This window comes from Scomber japonicus, chromosome 10, assembly GCF_027409825.1.
Source record: "Scomber japonicus isolate fScoJap1 chromosome 10, fScoJap1.pri, whole genome shotgun sequence".
Taxonomy (NCBI): domain Eukaryota; kingdom Metazoa; phylum Chordata; class Actinopteri; order Scombriformes; family Scombridae; genus Scomber; species Scomber japonicus.
In genome coordinates, this window is record NC_070587.1 from 517,831 (window position 1) to 535,281 (window position 17,451).

Genomic DNA, 17,451 nt, shown 5'->3' on the forward strand with positions numbered 1-17,451 from the left:
CTTTTCCAGCCGTTGGGAACTTCAAATAACAATTCGTTTTGTTTCATTATATTCTAAATTGGAGCGGAGAGACGTTTTGGTTACACAAACATCTCTCCACAGTAGAGTCGCTCGAAATTATCCCCCCCCTCCCCTCCCCTCCTCCTCCTCCTCCTCCCACCACCACCTCCACCACCTCCACCCCTTCAATCCTCAATGGTGGAGCCAAGAATGCAAGGTAACACAAGGCAGGAGTGGTTTATTTAGCAGCACTGTGACAAAAAAAATGAGTTTGAAATCTAGTAAGCTAACTGGATTCCTGACCCCCCCCCCCCCCCAGACCTGGACTTGGATTAGCAAGTAGTTTTGTGTCAGTGGTTTTTTTATACAGCAAGTCCTGAATGTATGTTTACTTTGTTATCAGGACTATATCTCCCAATATGGAGGCAAAGTCTTAAAAAACGACTTCCTGTTAAAGCGAACCTCAGTTTTGGTCATCGATGGGAATCAGAAGAGTGTGACGCATTCAAAGCCCTGATTGACAGTCGGTGTGAAGTAGGATGAAGAAAGGGGAAAGACCTTTTTTTATGAGCATGGAGAAGAGTCCCACATAAGGACGAGCTCACAGATGAGAGGTGGTGCACCACGCTGGCTTACCTTGCAGACATATTTTGGCAACTCAACGAGTTAAACGTCAAGCTTCAGGGCAAGAATGAAAACATTCTATCATCCACAGACAAGATTCGGGGGTTTATGGGCAAGCTTATCCTGTGGCACGAGGCTTTGGAACAGGGCTCCATGGACATGTTCCCACTGGCATCAGCCGCACCACAGGCAGCCAGGCAGCGGGATGTGTTTGCCGAACACTTTCAGACATTAAAGGAAAGGGTTTTTTGACCGATATTGAGGACTGTGATCGGATTCGAGACTCATTCGATCAGGAGTCCTCAACGGGAAAACTCAGAGAGGACTGCGCTTAGCTCCGTGTGGACCTTCTGGATCCGTTTTTGGTTGGCATCTCCCACCTCGCTATTGAGCAACTTCTTCTTTTCCTCTCTATCTATCACCTATCTGACTTCTCCACTCAGCTTCCCATGAAGAGCAACAAGAAGTCACGCCTCTAATAAAACAGGACTTCTCTCTTTAGTACCATCGAGCACCGGCGGGCACGCGTGTCTCACCAGCTTGTAAGTAGCCAAAAATAGCAAATGTTTGAATGTTGATTCATATTTAAGTTATTTCAAATTTCTCACTAAACATTTTCTTTTCAACTCAAAGTCAACTGTGTCCATACTATTTTGTTTTGCATGCTAATTAGTTTTCACTCTCAATGCATCTCTTTTTTTTCTTTATAGTTTTATACTATACGTTTATTTTAAATCAATGCAAAACTCTGTTTACATGTATTTACTGTTTATATGCAAATTAGTTTTCCTTCTTAGTGAATCTCTCTTTCTTTCTTCTTAGTTTGGTCTGTAAAGAGTGATTAGATCTTGTTCAACCAGTGATGCTGCCTCTCTCTCTCTCTCTCTCTCTGTCTCTCTCTCTCTCTGTCTCTGTCTCTCTCTCCCTCTCTCTCTCTCTCTCTCTCTCTGTCTCTCTCTCTCTCTGTCACACACACACACACACACACACACACACACACACACACACACACACACACACACACTTTTCTGTCTCTCCCTCTTTTCACCACCACATTACCTCATTTTTAATTTTGCGATGTGTCTGCAGTTTAAATGGGTGTGTTTCTGCTTTGATGTAATTTTACAAAGTTTCAAATGAATTCTTGAATTACTTTGTTAATAAATATTTCATGAGTAATTTGGTTGTTTGTCACATTTTATTTGGCCATAGTTAATAAAAAAAATAAATGTTAACAGAGTGATAAGAGTGATACCATGTGTTATAGAGGCTGTGTTGCTCAGATATGAATACAGGTGTGCCTTGAGATGTTGGCTCTCCATACAGGCTCGTAGCATAAAGACTCAACCACAGCTCATGTGTAGCCCTCAAAAATGTAACTACACATCTGTGATCGGTCCCAGACGTGATTACTCTCCTTGGGTGGCTTTGTGTTTTATCCTAAATGTCTCCAGCACTGATAGCGTTTTGTTGATAATGAAAAACACTTGACAAATGTTAAACTTCTCATTTATACCAATCAATCATTTATATCATCAAGTTTATATTGTGTGATCTAGAAAAGAATTTCCACTGCTTCTCTCCATAATTGTCCCTTTTAGAAAGTGAATTAAATCATGTAAACATGATTACTTTGGGTGTACAGCAGACACATAACACTGCCTTATAATGCAAGACACATTCATCTCGTTGCCGTGGTGCTACAACAATTAATGGCTTCAACCATGAATCAGTTTCTGGCCTGTGTGTTTCTGCAGCAGGACCACCAAAACACTAAAATGAATCTTCCTTTAACCCTTGACTTTTCCTTTTTCCTATTCTAATGCTGCTTCACTATAAATGAAAGCCTTTGAACAGTAAGCTTTATTTGAATTTTTTTATCTTTGAATCTTTACAGCAGCTCTGTCTCCAAAACATGTTCGTAAAGCTAAAACTCCGGTCTAATAACTACTGTACGTCCTATTCAGTCACATTCCAGTTAACATTAAGCTATCTGCAACATGCAAATGAAAACATGCACAGAGAGGAATATAATCTCCGGTACCTGTACAGGTCGGTTGGGTGGAGTGCTGATAAGTGGAGCGGAGCCCATTGCGGAGGCAGCGGTCAGGCTTCGCTCTCTCTCCTCCTGATAGATGCGGTCACGCTCGGCCTCCGGCAGCTGCAGGAAGTTCTGCATGGCACGCAGGTTGACCAGCAGCGACTGGGATGCTGTTTTAGGATCTTCCTCTTTGCGAAGGATCTCAGAGAGCAAACCCTGCGTGATGTTGGAGGGAGGAGAGAGAGAGAGAGAGAGAGAGAGAGAGAGAGAGAGAGAGGGAGAGGGAGAGAAAAACAAAGAGAGTAAAAAAAAACGATGAAGATGAGGCGGTGAGGGAGAACGGCATAAAAAGATTAAATAGAGGAAAAGAAGAGCTCACGGAGAAGGAAACAGTCAGGTGGTGGGGTTCAGGATGGCAAGCAAGAAGGAAAATATTCACATTAGAGGATTCCTTAAATAAGACAACCATGAGTGTAAATGGAAACTCTAATGACAATGGAGATGTGTCACTCTTATACCCACTTAAACTTTAAATACTGCCTTTTAGGGACTACTTAAAACACTTTCTTACTCCACACACAGTATTTTTAGAGACGGCAGGTGGAGTAACAGGTTTTTTCCCTGTCATGTGATTACGACAGTGTTTCCATCTCTAAAACACATTCACTCTCTATCCAACATCGTCATAAAAACACATTATGGAAGAACACTTTACATATTCTCTTCCTCCCTCTGCAGAGCTTTTGTCTGGTACTAAAAAAAATATATATTATTCAGTTGTGTCAGATCATGCCCTCTTATCAGTGATCATTCTTGGATGACTAATCTGCTTCTGCACAGCTTTTAAAAAGGCATTAAAGTGGTTTAAGTGTAATTTTGCACATCTTGGACACATTCTTACAGCCGTACGTCGCTCCTCCGGATAAGAGCCGCAGCTACAAGCCTGAAAAATGTGAAAGTCTTGTACGGCGGGCAATCAGTGTATCCTCTGTTTACTTTTCAATAGCGCTCAATTCCATCATTACGAGACAGCGATGACTCCATTATCAGAGACGTGTGATTGGGCCTTTTCATCAGCTCTTGGCCACACACTGTGCGAACCATCGCTCCGCTTCCCTCACCATCAATAGGTGTGATTTGGTAATAAAACAAGGTGGTGGTGGTGGTGGTGGTGGTGGTGGTGGTGGAGGGGGGTAACAACCTCAATTTTTTTTATTTTTTTTAGTTTTAAATGTTGATTTATTTTCATTTTTTATCGTGCAAGTCCTCATGGGGAAAGAGTAGAGCTGCAGATATGTGCTTTGTGCTGTTTGTCTGACTGTTAAAACGTATGAGACTAGATGTGTCACGTTCAGATAGGAGCTGGAGGTGTGTGGTATCCAGACAAGCAGGAACAAGAGACTCAAGAGAGACGTTTTTACGGGTGAGGAGGACTGTACGCGTTTAATGTACACAAGTATTCATGGGATACATAAGTGGCATTTCTAATTTTATTAGTACTGTGTGTGTGTGTGTGTGTGTGGGGGGGGGTGTGTCTGTCTGTGTGTGTGTGCATTCTTCAGTGTGTGCATTCTTATCATTCTTTGCCATCAACCATTTCTGTCTGTCTCTATCTCTTCGGTCAATCAGTTTCCTCCCTCAAAAAAACACAACCCCCCCCCAAAAAAGTGTCCTCAGCAGCAGCACCTCCTCTCCATCTCCGGCTTCCTTCGTGTCACTACTCACCAACCCCACCACACAACCAACCCCCCCCCCCCCCCCCCCCTACCACCTCACCCCCACACACTGCTTTTATTAACACTGAGTGGAAACAACACACATGCCTAATAAATAATCCTCCAAAGGCAAACTCTCCAACGGCACATCGGGCTAATTCCTCATATCAACGCAGATAAGACTGTTTGTGTGGGAGCTTGCCAATCTGCACAAGAATACCACTGTCTGACTCCACCATATAACACACACACACACATTTGGGTGGGGGGAGGGGGGGTGTTTGAATTGCTGCATGTTCTAATTCTAATAGATCTTTATCAGTTCCTACTTTTTTTTCCCTTTTTCATACGGCAACTTCAAAGCTAATGGAGTCGTAATGAGGTTTGCTGTCACTTCCTTCCACCCCCTTCTAATTCAGACAGTATGTCTTAAGACATTATCACTGCCTTCTGTGTGTGTGTGTGTGTGTGTGTGTGTGTGTAAATGTGTGTGTAAGTGTGTGTGTGTGTAAGGCCTCTGACTATGAAGTGAAACCACATATTTTGGCAGGGAGAGAACGCACGCCATGACCAAGCCCGGGTCTTTCACATGGCAGGCAGCCAGCTGTCTTGAAGTACAGTAGAGGTGCTAGATTACTGTATAGTGTATGAGAATTATGAATGAGATACACTAAAAGCTATGGAAATTAACAGATTCAACCAGCAGGCCTTTCTCAATATCTCATAGAATAAAAGGTCTCCTTCTTAAAGACTTCATTAATGTGATGTATTTACATTTGAAACATGCTGCTGAGGAGTCTGAGATAAGGAAGTATTAGCCAGGGAGAGAAAGGAAGTTTGATTTCAATGGATAAGCAGACATGGGTGAATGACTTTTTGTTTGTGGTTTAGACTTATTAGTTTCACCCTTTAACTTTTGGTGGTGTTGAATGACATCACCAGCAAAGATGTCTTCCAGGAAGCAGTAGTTTTCCAGGAGGCATTAAACGTCTCATTTCGTGGGATCTTTAAAAGGTAACTGTTTGTAGTCTATTATTACCTTAAGAATATATATGGGTCACACTGGGCCATTACACTGAAGATACTCAATGTTCAATTATATTAAGAAATAAATCACATTTTTAAATTAACCTTGAATGTTGTAGCAAATACTGATGTTTTCCATGATTGTACAACTTCAGTAGCAATGTACCGAAAATAATATCTGCATTTATCAAAGTATGTCATTATTTTATCAAATGGAACTTTTTTTGGCCAAATATTTTTAAACTGTCTCAGTCAATGAGAAATAAACCACTGAGCTGCATTGTGCTTTAATTTGGTTAAATCTGACAATACTCAAATACAAATCAGAGCTTCCTCATCAAAAAGCAGCAGGAAGGGGAATGAAACTCTAATTGATATAAAGAAACTATAAAGAACAAAGAAACTAAAGTGGTGATTTTTAGTAGTGACAGTAATTGTCCTTTTTCTTTGGTTAGGGGAGTCCCTTTTAAATTCTAGCCCATCTATCTTCCCTCCTCACCTGGGTTCTGTTGAAGGCCACACGGGCGAAGACGGCCTGTGAGATGCCGGCCCGCTTCAGCTCGTCCCGAACCCACTGGTAGATTTCGGAGGACACCTCTGTGTTTGATGCCACTTGTGGCTCCAGAGGCTTGTTGTGGGAGTTGCGGTTGACAGGTGGGTGGTTGAGGTACTGCTGCGACAGGGACTGCTGTGCCAGCAGCCGGTTCACTGCATACTGCTGGTTGAGGATCTGTGCCATCACAAGCTGCTGGTTCACCAGCTGGGGACTGATGGGCGTGGACACCAGGCCCGGGTGGTGAAGACCCGGAAGCTGGGGCTGTCGGCCGCCCGTCTGGCCACCATGTGGTGGTGGAGCGTGGGACATCGGGGGCACCGGCGAGGAGGGAGTCTGCTCTGCTGTGCTGCCGGGGATGGGCTGCTGCTGCTGGGAGAAGCCCAGGTGGTTGTGGTTGTGGTTGTGGTTAGAGCCGGGTGGGGAGAGGTCGGACAGGCCGTCCATCTCAGCTGGAGGAAGAGGGGGAAGACGAGGCGAGAGACAGAGAGATGAGAAAAGGGACAGGGTCGGCTAAAAACCTACATTAAACACCACAAAGAAAATACAGGATGAGAGACTGTGGCTCGCTGAGGAAGAGAGAAAAAAACTAAAACTACGAGTAGCTGGAAAGTGAAACCTCAATCTCTAAATCATCACTGTCAGTAAAATGTCACCATAGCCATAGTCTCTCTGCAGCAGATCAACTCAGCACGTATCCATATTTATAAGTGCTAACAAGAAAGACATAGCAGCTTAGTGTAAATGTCTGCTTCCTAACCAGCGCCCTTCACAGGCTCTTTCTTCCCTGATTGGATATGACACAGCTGATCAGCCAACGACTGGTTAAAAAAAGAAAAAGATGGAAACTCAGATAAAAGAGCTTCATTGTGTTTGACCTGTGTCTTCCACAACCCATGCCTTCGAAATTAAGTTCAGAACGTCTGTGGCCTCATCATGTGAAAAAAAATCTTGGAGAGACAGTGGAGTGTGTGTATGTGAAGGTACAGGAATAATGTGTGTGTGTGTGTGTGTGTGTGTGTGTGTCTGTGTGTGTGTGTGTGTGTGTGTGTGTGTGTTCACAAAGGCAGAAGCAGTGCTGATAAATCTGATTCACTAGATACATCCTTAATTCTAAAATAAGGAACACAAGCTAGCCAATATGACATTTTTAGGGGAGGATGGCCTAAATATAAATGTAGGGAGCAGTGAATGGAGGCAGGCCATCATAGGATAGGATACAGTACTGTATGTAACCTGTAAAATGCTCTTGTTTGACTGTACGACAAAAACTGGTGGGAAAAAAAAAAAAAAAAAAAAATCAAGATGTCTTCGTTTAATGGCATTTTGCATAGTTCTGCGGCATCTCTTGCTTCGGGAATCTTTAACGCCATAATGGGTGCTGGGGAATATTTTAAGACAGGTTTAAATTATGTGCTTAGAGGATGAAAACAATGATTTAACATTCAAAGTACTACCCACAGCGAAGTGAATGAGCATTTGGAGCGGCTGAATGTTTTTTCACGTTTCCGCCTGTCTTTAAGGAATTCACATATGCCGAGGCTTTTCACATGCACTATACCGACTGACTGAGTGAGTGAGGGGGCAGCGTTTAAGAATTCATACGGATGGCAACATTAACACCTTAGAAGTATGCTGCTGCGGCCTCCACATCCCACAGAAAAGCATCGTATAGGATTGTGAAAAGCATAAATTGCTGTTGTGGAGAAGAAGAAAAAAAAGGGGGGAGGGGGGGGTGTTGGGGGGGAGGGGGGGGGGGTCCTCAACAAGCTGAATTTTTCAGCAGATGAAAGATTAAGTGCATGGATGTTTTCCAAAAATACCCACAATAATCATGTGTTTGAGCTGCGTGTTTCTTAACTGTCAGCAAGCACAAAACACCCGGCCAAGACGGGTCTATTGAGCGTTTGTGGAAAACAAATGATGTGGGGGGGGGGGGGGGGGGGGACAAAACAAAAAAAAAAAAATCTTGGTAATAATCACATCTCTTCCCATAATCCCTGGCATTCCCTGGCTCTGATGGTATGGCGTGCCTATTTACTCATATGTGAATGTGTGTGTGTGTGTGTGTGTGTGTGTGTGTGTGTGTGCATATGCTCGCTCGCTCAGACTGCTGGGGGGCATGCTCACAACACACAAACACACAGGCACACAGGAGCTGCCACAGAAGCGGGAGTCCTCGTGTGGAATCCTGCCACAAAAGAGCCCCGGATTAAACACACAATGGGAATGGGATGTGGGCTGAGGGAGGGAGGGAGTGTATATGTGAGAGAGAGAGAGAGAGAGAGAGAGAGAGAGAGAGAGAGAGAGAAAGAGAGAGAGCGAGAGAGACATACATAGTGACCCAACTCTCTCTCCTGTGTTGGCTTCCCTGTACTAGGATTGCCACGTCAAAAGGAGAGACACAACGTTAGCTGGCGGCCGCTAACACCACTTCAGCTGGCAGAGAAGCAGAGCAGCTTGCCAGTACCTGTGACCAGGTACTTATTTCCTTTGACTTCAGGCTCAAGCTGCTTGCTAAATGCAGTGTGGTGAAGTAAATGCAGAGTCACATGTGACGACACCGCCAAAGCACAAAGGGATGACCATGCTACTCTCTCTTCCAGCCTTTCCATCTTGGCGTTTCACCAGGGCTCACTCCTCTTGCCATTTGTGGCAAACTACAGCAGACAGCAGCCCGTCATGAATATTGAGATTGGGGGGTGGGGGGGTGGAGGGGTGCCGCAGGCGTGCAGTGGACACCTGAGGCTCGTGTGCCAGGATTTTGTGTCTTGGGTTTAACTAACATGACACATGGGCGCTAGAGTTTGAGTGAATGCGTGCGAGCTCATCTTCAGATGTTATCGCGGCCTCTGTGTACGTACACATTTGTGGTTTTGTTCTTATCAAGACTTGATGTCCCCAGAGAGGAGGATGATAAAATGAGTTTAATATGAACAGTTGAACTGTTTTTGCTTTGTTAAAGTCAAGAGGAAACAGCACTTTGATGTATTCTACTTAAAAGAGACTTTATGTTATAGTGTGAGCAGGACATACAGTTAAAACATGCACCACGCTGCCAATTGAGCCATTTGAAAAGATTAGATTATATATTACATTATAGGTTGAGATGAAGAGGCTGAAGGTAAAATTAATTTAAATTTTCAACTGAGAAGGAGCAGAGTGAATATGTCATCTTTTATTTTAAGAGTGACTGTGAAGTTCTATTTGGTTTTGGGTTTAAGATTAAGATTATAATTGGGATTCAGTTTAGGCATTAAGGAAGGAACGTAGCTGCTCACAAGTTAGACAAACGAGTTAGTGTGTGTGTGTGTTTATGCTTTTGTATTAATCAACAAGATGGAAAAATATATTCTATTCACAAAGTCACATTATGGAGACAAAAAGCAGCCCCCCCACAAGGCAGAGCACTAACATTAAGGGTTAAGGTTAGATTCAAAGTTGGTGGGAGCCAACACCTTGCCATCCCCAGTTCTGGACAATCTAATTCAAACATGTCTTTTTAGAAATGTACAAAAGTGAAACTCTGATGTCCAAGTGCAAGTGAATGCAGCAGGAGATGACACCAGCTGCCACTAGCTGTCCCTGCAGCGGGCAGCACCCAGCAGCTTTCTGTTGCAGCCTCTCCCGGTCCCTGCTGTATATGAATGCTAAAGCTGTGTGTGGGGTTGCCAACTTCCACTAGTAGAAATACACAACAGCCACAGATGGATAGCAGTGGGGCTGTTCTTTTAAAACATGTTTTGTTTAGTAATAGTAACTCATGTCTGATTGTGGGAGGGATGGATTAAGGCTAGACTAGACCAGATATGAAGGTAGAATCGTGCCATAAATACAAAGCAGGGCAGACGATGAAGTGTAACAGTGAAATAGTAATCGCGACTGTAATTCGGAATTTAAAACTCTTAAAAATGCACCACCGGACTTGCGTTTGCATCTTGCTATCTGAGCTCTCAGGTGCAGTAATCCTTATCACGTTAAAAATGAGTGAGCCAAAATTGAAAGATGCACAAAAACACAACTTGCTTTCAAGAAACCGTAAGTTGTGTCTGTTCTCACACATGCAGCCAGTAGGAGGCAGCGTGTCCAACCCAGTTCAGATCAAACCAAGCCCACTTCCACATGAAGCAACCCTCCACCTAACCTACAGCAGACGACAAAATGCATTGGGTCTGTTCTGACTGCACTGTAGTGGAAATCAGAGCAGAGACGAGCTAAACCAAAAACAGTCGCAGTCACTTTTTTGCAGTGGGACTGTTAATAAGTCACTTTTTTTAAGATTTAATATTTTTCCAGGAGAGAAAGTAACTATGTAGATTCCCAATTTGCTGTCAGTTTATCAAAATAACGCCTGTTTGCAAATCTGCTGCAACATTTTCAGACTCCTGAGATGATCGACCGGTTATCTGAGGGAGAAAATGACCCGATGAACTGATCTGTGCAGCTTTTTAGTGATGTACTGCTAGCTCTAATGCGTAGCGTTTAGATATAAACAGATGAAATTGAACAATTGTAGCTGCCACGTATGTTTGTCTGGATGTAAAGTGAAGCTTCATGTTTTTACTGGACAGAACAACAGCGCTGTCTCCAGGCTCTGTATGTACAGATATCACCAGCTTTACATAAATATAAATGTATTACTTTATTAAGCGTCTTCCCGCTCTCAGGCATAATTTTCAGGGCTCAATATGTACAATAATCACCACATTTCAATAAATATGAATGTATTAAAATGAACAGATAAGTCTATATTAATCTCTCTGTCAATAAGATTATTTTTTTTTGGGAGGAAAAGAAGCGTTAATGGAGCTGAGAGTGGAGATGATGTTTGTCACAGTGCTGTCTGGTGGGCTGAGGTTAGGCGTGTAATGATTTGGGTTAGGGTAAGTCTTCAGGGAATGAATGTCCACACAATGTCATCCTTACTATCAAAAACAAGAATCTGTGTGTGTGTGTGTGTGTGTGTGTGTGTGTGTGTGTGTGTGTGTGTGTGTATTTGTGTGTGTGTGTGCACCCAGGATGTGACATACCTAGTGCATTGGCACGTGGGCTCTCACGGAGGACACACGTCCCCAGGTAGCCCTCCAGCTGGGAGGGTTGGCGCATGCCTGCACAGTCGGATTGCAGGGAAAACACACGCACACACACATGCACACACACGCACAACACACACACACACACACACACGCACACACACACACACACACACAAAAGGAAAGAGAGGAAAAAGGAGCACAAGGTTACAGGTTTTAACAGTGCTTCTCTCCCACTCCAAGCTAAGACATGACATTTAAAACTCCAGACCAGACTGACAGCTGCTCTAACTTAACTTTAGAAGAAATTACATTAAAAAAAATGTTTTAAAAAAGTGTGTAGGAATGTACAAGAGACACACACACACAAGTGCAGCAGGTCTGAAGTAAATAATGTTCCCAGCGTATGTTTCCACTTTAACAGAAGAAAAAAAAGAAAAAAAAAGAAAAAGAAAAAAACATCAGATAAGATATTATCACAACATGCTATTTGCATGGAGGCTGTGAAAACATTTTGATATAATATCTCATCTGTCATCACTGTGAGCAGAAGCACACTGGCAAAGAAAAGATTGCTCAACAGATTGTTAAGCCTAATATCTGAACATTACCCTGCCTTATGAGTCCCGCTACACACTGGATTTTCTGTTTAATCAAAAGACATAAAAATATATCGGAATCCTATCTGCAGTCAGGGTGCTACTGGTATTACATAACCTCATTTCCTGGCGGGTCAAAGGGGAATTTTTTTTAGATAATATAAAGCATGCGTTGTTAGAGGGTTGATAAGAAAATCTAATTGAATTTCAGACTAGGCGGTGGCCTGTTGAAGTCATCACTGCCTTTTGTTCATGGAAAACTAAAGCGTTACAAAAAAATAAAAACAAGTCAGAGGCCTCGATTTGACTTCTAGCATTAAGCGTTAAAGCGGTAATGGATAAATGAAGGATAACGATGTTCGTGTTCAACGGCTAAACTGTGAGGAGTAATCTTGAATTATTAGATAACAAGATAAAAATGTATTTCTGCTTCGTGCAACAGCAGGAAGACAAAGAAACGGTTGGTTAGAGAACATATTGTGTTGGTGACTGGTGTGTATTTGTGTGTATGTGTGTGTGTGTGTGTGTGTGTGTGTGTGTGTGTGCAAAGAGACAAAAGTGTGAGCACCATACTTTGCGCCCCTCCGTTTTGCTTACCCATCATATCTTTTGTCTTCTTGAAATGTTTATACCAGCGCCCAAATTCCTGACACTTCGCCGCCGACACATTTGCATAGTAAGTGCTGTTCACAATGGAGGAAATCATACTCTGAAAGAGAGAGATTGATTGAGAGAGAGGGAGAGAGAACGACAGAGATACTTTAGATTCTCATTGTGGAAAATACAGACATAATATTAAAGCTTGTGAAACATGCAGTAACACTGTAGCTTGTCAAAACAAATAAAAGATAGGGACACAGTAAAACCCAGCACTAAAAAAAAAAAAGAAGAAGAAGAAAAAAAAAGCCAACTCAAAAAGTATCAGACATGCAGAAATTCTGATCTCGTCTACTAAAGGTAAAACAAATTAAATCAAACAAGGGTTTATCTGTTCTTTTTTATCAAATGCCGTTGAGTTTGTCTGAACATTTTTTTTTTTATTATTTCAGAGTGGGTAAATTATAAGGTCAACTGAGCTCTACATCTGTTGAAATCAGCAGAGAAGATATTTACCTTCAAAAAAGGAAAGAAGATAGCGGCTTATTTAATATCAGCATCTGGGGAGTCGGGCGATGTAAACAGATAAACCTCTTTTATTTTCTCGGCTCTTTATTTATACAATCTGTTAAAGACAACAACTTCAAGCGGTTCGTGGGCTGCGCTGAGCATGTCGCTGTCAGACGCATGTGTGCCCCCGTCTCCCCCTTTACAGTTGACTCTTTGCCCTCTCTACATTTACTTCAACCGTTCCTCCTTTGCTGGAGAAAAAAAAACCAAAGAGGAGAGATATTTTTTCCCTTTTCAGTTTCATTAAAATGAATGTTTTAACACCTTGGTGGCCTCCGGGTGAATAGCGAGGTTGGTGCAGGAGAAATTGTTTTTGATTGTTATAAATATTCAAAAGAACCAAACCATCTGTTTTCAAATTACAGGTATGCCATCTTTATCATTTTCTATAATATATGCGCTTGGAGGATGGCGGGGGAACCTTCTGGCAGAGCAGCATGGCAGTGTGAGCACAATGAAATGCTACATGATGATTGTGGTTCTCTGGTTGCAGCTCCTCTGCTCTAAGAGGAGAGGAGGGGTGAACTGGTGAGGAGCAGAAAGGTTCATCTCTGAACTCCTGACCTCCTCGTCTAACTGCATGCACCTTATGCTCTGGCACCACTTCTAAATCTAAAGATGGGTCTTCAAAGGAGGCCTCATTCTTCAGCTATCTGTCTCAGAGGTGTCTGACAGAACAGATACATGTCTATTTTAATCATTATATAAATATATGTCTTCAAAGACCTCAGTAACAGCTCACATTATACCTATGTAACCATAAGTGGAGCCATATTTTTATGCTTCAATAGTATTTTCTTCTGTTTTATGCATGCAACTATAGTGACACACCAAAAAATAACTTAACAGGCGTCACAAATGTGTGCAAAAGGAGCCAGATTTTTTTTTTTCAAACTGTAGCATGAGGGCGTTTGCTCAAGGCTGAACTAAAGCCGTCAGCTTTGAGAACACTTTTAACCAACCTCATGTGATATCTTCACCTAGAAACCAACCACGCCACCAACACCACACACAAGTTAATAAAAGCTCAAGGTCCTCAAAGACATCGGCTGTGCTACTGCCCAAGTCTTGGTCCAATTATGTTTAAAAAAAAAACTAATAGTGAACAAAAGTGATGTAATGTTGGAGAGGAGTTTATTTATTTGTGTTGTCATTCTTTTCCTTTCAAACAGGAGTGGCAGCCGACCTCAACCACTAAATCATTACAGGCAGGACTCTCACCACACCTGCTTGTACGAGGTATTGCCAAACATAGTCGCACTTTGCCACACAAATTCAGCTGCTTCTGTTTTCTAAGTCAAATATAGGCAAGTGAGGCAAGAGTCACGTTGATGGCTGCAGCTGGTTGTGAATTTGTGCCAAATATGCTGTGGTGCATCATGTCGTCATGATGAGAAAACAGGGGGAAAGGGGGGCAAGGGGAGGGGGTAAAGAGGTCTGCATTAGGACTTCCACAGTGTAACAAAGCAGCCTTTTATACGTATATTGAAAAGCCTTCATTCAATGAAAACCCTGATACAGTTCAGGTTAACATTAGGAAGTCTAAATTGCCCTTTTAAAATGGGTCTTACATTTATGAATGAAGAAGTTCATTCTTTTGCATTCATGCACGATTTGTATTAGGAAATAGTAACTTCAAGTTCCACCTTCTGTGGTCTATGGGAAAGCAGCAAACCACACCTTCTAGTTTAACCTTGTTCTGGCAGTCAACTCCCAAGACAAACATCCACCCCATATAGCCTAATACCCGTATAGCTAAAGTAAGGAGAATTCCCCTTTAAGTCAGAGGTATAATGAAATCCTCTCCTTCTGCCTGCCATGTTTTATTTACAGTATATCTAGGCTAAGGCGGCTCCAGGCAACAAACAAGAGGCCTGCAGAAAACCGTGTGCCTCTCTCCCTCTCTCTTTCTCTTCTCGTCTTTCTCTCCATCTCTCTCGCTCCCTCTTTCTCCGCCATCTTTGACACAGATGTTCTAATAAACGCTCCTCATTAATCAGCCCTCTCCCTCAATACATCACTCTACCTCTCACAGGGGGCCCTGCGTGTATGTGTGAACGAAACAATACACATACACCTTCTCTCTCTCTCTCTCCCTCTCCCTCTCTCTCCCTCTCCCTCTCCCTCTCTCTCTCTCTCTCTCTCTCTCTCTCTCTCTCTCTCTCTCTCCTGGTCTCTGTCGCACACACATGCATACACACTAAGTGAAATCAAGCAGATAACCAGAGCCTCTGCTGCTACTGCGGTGCCAGCGGGAGGGCTGTGCTAAGGCTTGTCAACAGGTAGTATGGCTGCATGTGTGTGTGTTTGAGTGTGTGTGTGTGTGTGTGTCAGAGTGTGTGCATGAACACATGTGTGGACCCTTTAAGTGATAGCCATCTGCAGCACAGAGAGCTTATCAGCAAGACCAGGAAGTGGCACTGGGCTACTATCGGTCCCCAACATCTACTCCACTCCCCATCAGGGGAGACAGGAAGAGAGAAGGAGAGAGTGACTGCATGTGTGTGTGTGTGTGTGTCAATGTGTGTGTGTGCCAGTGTGTGTGTGTCAGTGTGTGTGTGTGTGTGTGTGTGTGTGTGTGTGTGTGAGAGAGAGAGAATAGCAGTGCAGCAGGCAGGTACTGTATGCACCTGACTGCCAGTGTTAGAGTGTGTTGCACAAACTGGCGAATGCAAACACATACAAAGTAAAACCCCTGCAGACAAACACACATGGTGCTGCTACACAAATGTACACATCCAGATGAACACACATACACACACATATACACACACACACACACACACACACACACACATAAACACACCCACACATTCCAACTTAGCCTGATGTCTTGAATCAGCTAGGGAAAAAAAACGCATCCCATTTGCAACACTGTGCCTTGACTCTCGCCAACATCTAACACAGCTCAATTATGGCACATATCCACCTCAACTGGAGTGACCCCCCCCCCCCCCCCACCACTCTAACACACACATATATACACTCACATGCATGCACACACACATGCACTGGCAGCCAGGTTGCGCCTATGGCAGCCGAGGTGGTGAAGGCCTGCAAAGATGGCATTTTGATGACTATTTGCTGCTACGCAACGCAGCAGCTGGTGCATCAGGGGCCGCCCAGTGAGAGTGAGCAGGGGGGGGTGGGCAAGAAGAGGTGGTGCTGGTGGTGGCAATGGGAAAGGGTGGGGTGAGGTGGGGGAATCTCGTTTGTTGCCATAGTTTCTGCGAACATGGGCAAGGGGGTTGCTAAGCTTGGAAGCAACCTAAGAAAAGAAAGGCTGACTGGCTGATTGAGGCGCAGTGTTATCCTCCACAAGTTTTATTTTGGCTTCTTCAGACTATCAACCCAACAAGACTCCTTTAAAGGACGCTTCAGACGTGTGTGCGTCAGAATCAATCCCGACAATGGGCATGAGTTAATACATTTTCTCTCTCTGGGTTTTCTCATGCCATTTGTAGGCTAAACACACAAAGCCTGACTCCCCACTGCAAAAGAATGAAACTAAATGTTTGACAAGGCCCCGGACAAAAGCAGCAGCAGTTCACAAAATAACCCCCCACCGGACTGCCCTCCCTGCTCTACCCCCCCCCTACTCCCTCCTCCCCTTCTCTCTTCAGAGCCCTGTTCAGAGGTGGGCTAATTCTCTTTCACTTGCCCGCCGTGATTCTCTCATCTGTTAACCTCTCCTTTCGGCCAGGGATTACACTGCAGAATATCAAGGAAGCACTAATCCTAAAAAAAGGTGCCAATCTTCTGTGCCCTCCTGCAACGCCCCCTTCCCCTCCTACTCATTTCGCTCAGAAACCTCAAGGGGGAGGGCCAAATGCTTTTCCTGGCTTCTCCCCGTCTCATCAAGACAACATGCAGGCGGTGACATCACTGGTCACAGGGCAGGGAGCCCGTGTATCCAAACAATGCGAGGACATCCCTCAAACGTGACAACCAGTCTCCTAAACCAATTGGGTTAAGGAGGAGCAAACCACTGCTCTATGGGTGTAGCAGGCCACATGAAACCCCACAGAGTAACAGATGTCAGACACCATCAAGGCAGCTATGTTTGTACAAGGCAGATATAGATACATGTAGATCCTCAGGGTACCAAGTAACAACATGACAAAGCTGCCAGATCTCTGTGTGGTTATAATAGTAATAGTTGGAGATAAAATAAAGTCAAATACTGCAGAATCAAATACCATCATGGCTTGGTTTCTGCATCAATAGCAATCAAATCATGTTTAAAGGCTGTAGTGTATGTGTCTTACTGGTAAAACAGCATTGGTTTCAGATGTACAGTTTATAGCTTGGAACTGGAAATGAGGAAAAAAATGGAGTAGCCATGCAGCTACCACTTCAACCTATAAAGACTGACTGGCTTGTCTGCACATGTCAGTAAAAGTAATATGCTTTAAGATCAAGTTAATATCATTTGGAACTGACTTTAAGACCAAATTGGCTGTTAAAAATACAGAAAGAGGAGAAATAGAGTTTTTGATATTTTTCTGACCTCCTTTCATCCTCACCGGAAAGCTAAAACAATCTCCAATTTAATTCGAGACTAGCGTATATGTGAAAATAGCAAATGTGTGTCTGAGGGAGAGTGTGTGTGCCTGTGTGTGAGATCCTCTGAGCTAGTGTGTGCTCTCTTCTGAGCCGTCTTCACATATGGACCGTAAACAGGGTGATTACC

General features: G+C 43.4%; 1 protein-coding gene across 3 annotated transcripts in view; it reads right to left on the minus strand.

Moving 5' to 3' along the window:
• The window catches only part of LOC128366648 (DNA-binding protein SATB1-like), a 67,674-nt gene that overhangs the window by 25,536 nt on the left and 24,687 nt on the right, over positions 1 to 17,451 (minus strand). For all 3 annotated transcript variants that reach the window (XM_053327386.1, XM_053327384.1, XM_053327385.1), the window contains exons 6-9: positions 12,189 to 12,300; positions 10,990 to 11,067; positions 5,906 to 6,411; positions 2,669 to 2,881 (exon numbers count right to left, since the gene is read on the minus strand). In XM_053327386.1, coding sequence (XP_053183361.1) covers positions 2,669 to 2,881; positions 5,906 to 6,411; positions 10,990 to 11,067; positions 12,189 to 12,300 — 909 coding nt within the window. The remainder of the gene's footprint in view (positions 1 to 2,668; positions 2,882 to 5,905; positions 6,412 to 10,989; positions 11,068 to 12,188; positions 12,301 to 17,451) is intronic.